Source organism: Cheilinus undulatus, linkage group 6 (genome assembly GCF_018320785.1).
Source record: "Cheilinus undulatus linkage group 6, ASM1832078v1, whole genome shotgun sequence".
Lineage (NCBI taxonomy): Eukaryota > Metazoa > Chordata > Actinopteri > Labriformes > Labridae > Cheilinus > Cheilinus undulatus.
In genome coordinates, this window is record NC_054870.1 from 25,518,936 (window position 1) to 25,525,947 (window position 7,012).

Here is a 7,012-nt window from a genome sequence, read left to right on the forward strand (position 1 = left end):
ATGTGTTGCAGGAATTAATCTTGTCTTTGTTCTGTTTTCAGTTGGATTTTGGTTGAAAAGTTTTTTTGCAAATTATTGTATTATGTTTTCATCCACATTTTATATCGTGCCCCAGCTTTTTTGTAATTAGGGTTTAAAGAGAAATCAAACCTTAGGTATAGTTAGTTTTAAAACTGCAACCACTATCATTGGGCTTTATAACACCTCTACAGAAACCACTAGGTGACACCACTGAGGCTACATCGATTTTTACTTTTTACATTTTTTTATTGTAATTTCCTTGATATTATTAGTGTCAAACTTGGCTGCATTTAATGAAGATCTCAGAGAAAGAAAAAGGATGACAAATATGAGAAAGACACAAATATTGGTCAGGAAAAAAAGGAAAAACTTTGTTCAGTGTACATTTTTCCACAAACAGAGACTACGTGTTTCCCGTAATGAAGATGATAAAGCATTTCAATATTCTAGTGTAGAAGTGAAATGGGTTGATTTCCAGGGAAGTTCCTCAAATACTATTAAAGAATATTAAAGCTCTGTGGGTATGGCCCCTTCCTGTGAAGTAGCTTGAAAAATTCAGAAATGATAGATTAAAATAATCCACCTCTCTTTGTCTTTTCTATGCAAGGTTACCTCCATTGAATCAAAGCTGGACTCTTTGCTGGATGTTTACCGCCAAGTCCTTCAGAAAGGCCCGTCAGCGCTGACCCTCTCATCCCTGCCCCTGTTTGAGCTGGACAACCATCAGCGTCACATCTCAGACTACCACACCTCCATCACAGGCAGGGATCTCCCCTCTTCACAGGAAGGAGATCCGGTCAGAGGGGTAGGGGAAAATGATGGGGGAATACGTCGTTCTCTTTGCGCCAACCCAAGAGGCCTACGGTTAATCCTGGCGCCCGCTGATGATGATGGTCCCCCAGACTCAGCACCTCCATCCTATCCCCCGTCCACAGCCTCGCTCTCCCCATCACCCCTTCTGCCTCCTGATAGCCCCTACCCAACTTTAGTCACCCCTAATGGGACCTCCAAGAGAGCACACTTTCCTGACCTGCCCCCTCCTCCCTCAACAGGGGGTTTCACCCTCCGTTTGCCCCCCATGGTGCACCCCTCTCACCTTGGATGTCCTGCTGACCCCGTCCCAGATGAAAGGAAGGATGAGGTAGTGGTGGATGAGGGAAGTCTGGGCCCTTCTCTTGTTGTGGAATCGAGTGTGGATGCTGACCAGGAAGGGGACTGTAAAGCAGGCTCGGTGAAGCTGCGGGAGAAGTCGGGCTTGAAACCCGAGGGGGTCTGGAGGAGGCATATGAGCCTGGAGGTTAACCCCCTGCTGCTGTTCTCATCCAGCCCAGATGGGACAGCTTCAGACTGGGGGAACACTCTCGGGAAGTCCCTCTCTGTGCACAATCTCAGCCAGCCTTTGACCAACCGTGCCACTGCTCTGTCCTCAGAGCTCAACAATAGCAGCAGCAGCAACGGTAGTGAACGTGGCGATACCCACAGGGACCTTGGCAACTGGGATGGAGCAGAACTCTTCATCAGTGAATGCAAAATGGAGCCAGAAGAAGAACATTTCAACTTCCTGTCCCAGGGGCCCAGCAGTGGCCCCTCAGACTTTTTACAGACTGCAGAGGAGGTGGCATCTCACCCCAAAGAAAACACAGATTTTCTCAGTCAGTCACACATACAGCTGGCATAACCACACACAGACACACACTTATCAACTTTTTTTATACTGAAACAAACCAGGATTATAATACCATTACTTTATTGATGTCTTATTTAAAGACATGTGATTTTTTCACATTTTTTCTAGCATGATTATATCCGCTTGTTTTTTTTAAACTGTTTTCTTCTTTCTATGGGATACTAGAATCATCATTAAGGGATTTAAAGAAAATTAGGTATAAAAATGTAGGAGCGGGTCCATTCATGTTAGACAAAATGCAATAAAAATTAGATAATTACATAAAACATAATCCTTATTTGAAATAAATCACTCTAGACTCTGTCTCAATACAGTCAAAAGTAGTTATTAGAATAATTTAACCTTTCAAAAGTTATGTTTTTCATACTGTACATAAGATCATATTGTTATCTTAGGGTTTTCAGGCAGATGTTGACAAATTTATACTTGTTTGAATCTAAAAAAGGAATGTTTACTGTGATTTCTGAGCCTGCAGTCTGACATCCGTCTTTTAAAAAAATCAGTGTAGGAAAATAAATCTAGTGATTTATCTCATCACAAATAAACTGTGAGTAATGTTAACTTTATTTTCAGAGTTATATAGCAGTCTGGGATTTGATTCCTTATTTAAGAAAGCAAAGCATCAAGTTTGACTCGATGGCTCTTATTCACCAGTAACGTCCTAAAAGATATATTTTTGGGCATTCAATCTGAAATTCAGTTCATAGGGGAGTAAAATGGATAGAGTCAGAAACAGGGACAAGAGAGTGGGGGAGAGAAATGTAGGAAAGCCAGATTTGAACCTGGGCACCCACATACATGGGGTGCACCCTAACATTGGGCCATCTGTGCCCCCATGAATCTCTTCTTAACCTGCAGAATTATTCTTACCTGTGTTCTTAAAGCTACGTCCTCATATGCCAAAAGTTTGTGGATATAATGTTTGAAATCAAACTCAAACAGGCAAATTGAAACATTATATTTATTTCAAGTAGTTAATATAAATTTTACATTTCAGAAAGAAAGATTTGATATCACTCAGTTAGACGGTACTGTCATCAGAATCAATTTATCTGATGCTGTTATCAGAATGGGACAGATGCCAGATGAAGTGAAACTGTTAAATCTAGGGGCAGAAATAACCTAAAATAGAAAATAGAGGCTGATATGTCACATTTTTTCAGTTTTATTTCATGGTACATTTATTCTGGTGCTGTAAAATGATAGCTGATTAAATTATTTGTCATTTAGATACCAGTGTGCTTATATAGGTAATTTATTTAACCTTTATTTAAGTCTCAAAAATCATTGAGGTTTCCCTCATTTACAATGATGTCGAGATACAATCAGACACAAAAAAAAACAGACAAAAAGAAGAATAATACTCAGTTAAAACAATCACATAATGAAATGAAATTATTTGAGGGCATTTCATTAAATTGCCCAAGAGAAACTAAGATGCCAATCTTGAGAGTTTCCTGTAAATTTTTCCACATTTTAGGAGCATAAAAGCTAAAAGCAGATTTCCCAAATTCAGAGTAAACCCTGCAGCATTAAACAGTCAGTAGATCGAGTGTTTTCATGTCCAGTGGTCCAGTTCAGCATAGGTGTTGTATATGAAGGTGTATGTCCAATCAGGGATTCATAATTGAAAACATACAAGTGTTTATCATGCCTCTGTGCCAGAGAAGTCCAACCAACTTTGTCATACAGAATACAGTGATGAGTGTTATAAGGACCCCTAGATATGAAAAATTGCAGCAACCTTTCTTCAGCAAGGGCAACGCTTTAAAATTAAAAATATCTCAAATCTCTCCTGACAAAATATATGAAAAAAACAAGCATTCTAAATCCTTATGACTGTTAAGGATTCATTTAGTCATAGTATTAATGAGATAAATATCAAAAGCACTTTCTATAAAATCAGAATCATCTTTATTTTCATTACACAGGATGTGCAAAGAAATTTCGTGTGCAAGAACAATACAGGAATAGAAGAGGAATAAATATACAAAAATAGAATTAGACAAAAAAATACTGTAAAGCTAGCAATAGTAAAATAGTATAACAATAGTATAAAGCTAGCACAAACAAACAACAACAGCAACAAGATAAAAGATTATAGTGTAATTAACAGATAAAATGTGACATTATTACTGTAAGAAGTATTTAAAGGATTAAAATGCCTTTATTTTCACAAGTGGTTGAATAGACCTTAAAAATACACTTTGACAGCCACTTTGATGCGCCTCAAGTGTTAAGCCTTAATCAGGAAGATGTAAAAATACACTTTGACTCATTCTCACCCCATGAAAGCGCTGAACTGAAGAAAAAAACACTGCTAGATTCATATGCAGTGCATACTAACTCAGCCTAATCATCTTTTCACCCTGGTGTTTACCTGATTTCAGGTAAAGAGTATCTGAGACTATTTTAATCATGTGCACTAATGTTCTGCAAATTCAAGGTCTTTTTTTAATGCAAAGCATTTTGAGGGCACCTCTGACAGCACCAGAGGGAACCACAGGGTGCATTGAGAATGGCTAGGTTATTATGTTGTCAATAAGTGTTTTACTTTTATTTTAGATTTTTAAAAAATCTAACCTTAATGCTTAGTTTACATTTAAAATTTGACATTTTTGCAGTTTAGATCAAACATAGCATGTTTGAATAAAAGACAGTATTGTAATAATTTGGCACTGGCACATAAGCACACAGATATGCATAAGAGTGCTCTTGAGAGTTCATAGATTTTGTTCAAGAACAAATCACAGTGACGAAAACTTTGGTGAATATCAGAACCTTTTAAAAACCTTTAAAAGAGAGCTTTAGAAGAACTTTCTCACTAAGAACGAGGCATTGGTGAATTAGGTGCATTGAGTGTAACTTGATGCTGCAGAAATCAGACAGACATCTCAAGGTACTAGCTGCAGCATTAATGGTTAAATTTATTATTAAATCCATAAAAAAATATATAATTGTCTTATTACCAAAAGTGGTTTCAAGTAAGAAATGTATGGATTTAAACATGCCTCTTCAAATTCAAGGTAAACCACTTCGATGGCCACAGCCACCACATAAACACACTGTACAAATGCAAATGTCCGCACTCCCACTGAAATTACTGAAACAAGCCAAGTACACAGGGAAAAAGACTGACTACATGACCTATTTTAAAGTAGAAGTGCTTTTATTCAAAGACTTTCTAAAAGACAGGGAAGAATAATGTATTCTCCCTAGTTCATGTCTGTCTTTAGCAATGTACAATGTCATCTTTTTCTTCTGCTTTCACACATATCACTGCATGGACTAATTCCAAAAACAAATGAATGAAAGATGAAAAATGGAAACAGACTGGCTTGATGGGAAAAGCTGAATTACAAGAGTTTAAAGTCAATCCCTTAGCATGTTTTCAACCACAGTTACCTCTTCTAATGATTTTCTCCAAACACAAAAATGCTGGTTAATGTTTAAGTGCTTGTGGCAGTTCATATATCCATGAAACACGTCAGTAAGTGTATTTTTTGCAAAGCAATGGGGATAATGGTCTGTTAGGGATCACCTTTAACAAGTGCTGGACCATTTCTAACCTGATTTGACCTGTAGCTTATGAGCTGCATGCTAATGTTCTGAGTGCAGAATCACAGGTGATTTATAAAGAGGGGTTTTTTTTCAGCCTAGCATGAGAAACTGCATGTCAAAGCTGTTGCAACAAGTTGAGATCAACTTCCTATTCTCTGTTGGCCTGGATATACTTATGCATGTCAAAGTACTGAATGAAAAAAATCCACTGAAAGGTACCAACAAAGAGAGTGAACATTATTATAATCTAATTTGAACTAATTTGAAGATAGTCTAAACTTGTAATGCCAGTTATATGGATAACTCACTTACATTGGGATTTTATGACAAACATAAACCCTGTTAAGGTTACCTTTTTGACAAACCCTGTCTTATTAATGGGTGCTTGTTGCAGACAGTACATTAATAATTATGAGACTAAAACAACTATTTACTGACCATGATCTGTTTTTGATCCAGAATACTTCTTGAAAGAGATGAAGTGTTATGAGAGGGATCTAATTTAGAAATCCTTGTTAATATTTTCCATGACTTCAGTTTACTCTTGTCCACAGCAGCATGCTAATGTGTACGATGGGAGGTGATAAAAACGGAAACTAAAAATTCATTCATAATTGAGATTAAAATATGGTTTATGGGTAGTTGTCTTTCTCTGCCCTGCTTATTCTTATGAAGGCCCTACAATAACAAATATGCTGGTGCATTAAGTCCATATTTGGATTGAAAATTCTGTAGTTTCTGAAAATTGTGTTACAAATCACTATAATGTCCCTGTCCTTACACCAGATTTGAACCATCATCCCAATGATACATTGGTTTTCCTGCTCTTTAATGAGGATCTGGGAATCATGTAAAAAATATACTCCATCCAAGTTTGTGCTACTTTTTCCATGTTTGCATGGCAAGGGATATGCTGTCACAGCAGTCTTAAAGATACATTTTAATGAACTAATGACTCTCTTTATTCAAAATCATTGTTCACATTATTTTCCCTTTATTTTTAATGGTACATGCTTCACTTAGGAAATTAACATTCTATATTGGATTATATTATTGTTGTCCTTTAACAAATGACAATCGTAAACAGTAGTAGATTCATTTTGAAATTTTCTACATGCAGGTTGCTATGATGAAATCAAATGAAAGCACAGCTGTTTTTGGCTAGCCTGACAACGTGACCTGGTAGTTTAATGCTTAACATCCAAGTAGACTTGTTGTACTAACTATTTCTACATACCATAGGAAAAGCGGCCAACCAGAACTCTCAGTTACTTTGAAGCAAGAGGTGGTACACAAACTGAATGCCAAGTTGAAATGTTGTCTCTTGATTTATTGTTACCCTTGTGAAACCTAATCATTTTCTGTAAATTGCTTCAGGGTGCCTTCCTTGCATTTAAAATTCTGTCCATTTTTCTTTACAGGGCTCAAAAACTCCTATTTTTTAAGTCAGTCTGCTAATTTTGGGTTCAGCATCCATTTCACACAAGTCAAGTAGCTTTAACCACAGACATTATAAGGCTTCTGTGGCTAATGACACCCTTTCTCTACTGCTTAAACAGTAACTTATTACACAACTGGCCTTAAAGCTTGATAATTTTAACATTATTTCTTTGGAATTAATTTATTAAAGTGCACATTATGTTCTCTGGATGAGAAATGCAAAAATAATTTTATTATACATTAATAAAGAACAAATTAACTCATTTGTTTTGTTTGTGTGTGTTTTTATGGTGTTTGACCACA

The 7,012-nt window shown here is 36.7% G+C and overlaps 1 protein-coding gene across 4 annotated transcripts in view; it reads left to right on the forward strand.

Moving 5' to 3' along the window:
• kcnq5a (potassium voltage-gated channel, KQT-like subfamily, member 5a) overlaps positions 1 to 6,926 on the forward strand; it is a 148,428-nt gene extending 141,502 nt beyond the window's left edge. For all 4 annotated transcript variants that reach the window (XM_041789413.1, XM_041789412.1, XM_041789414.1 and 1 more), the window contains one exon: positions 629 to 6,926. In XM_041789413.1, coding sequence (XP_041645347.1) covers positions 629 to 1,699 — 1,071 coding nt within the window. In that variant the 3' untranslated portion in view covers positions 1,700 to 6,926. The remainder of the gene's footprint in view (positions 1 to 628) is intronic.
• The last annotated feature ends 86 nt before the right edge of the window (positions 6,927 to 7,012 follow it).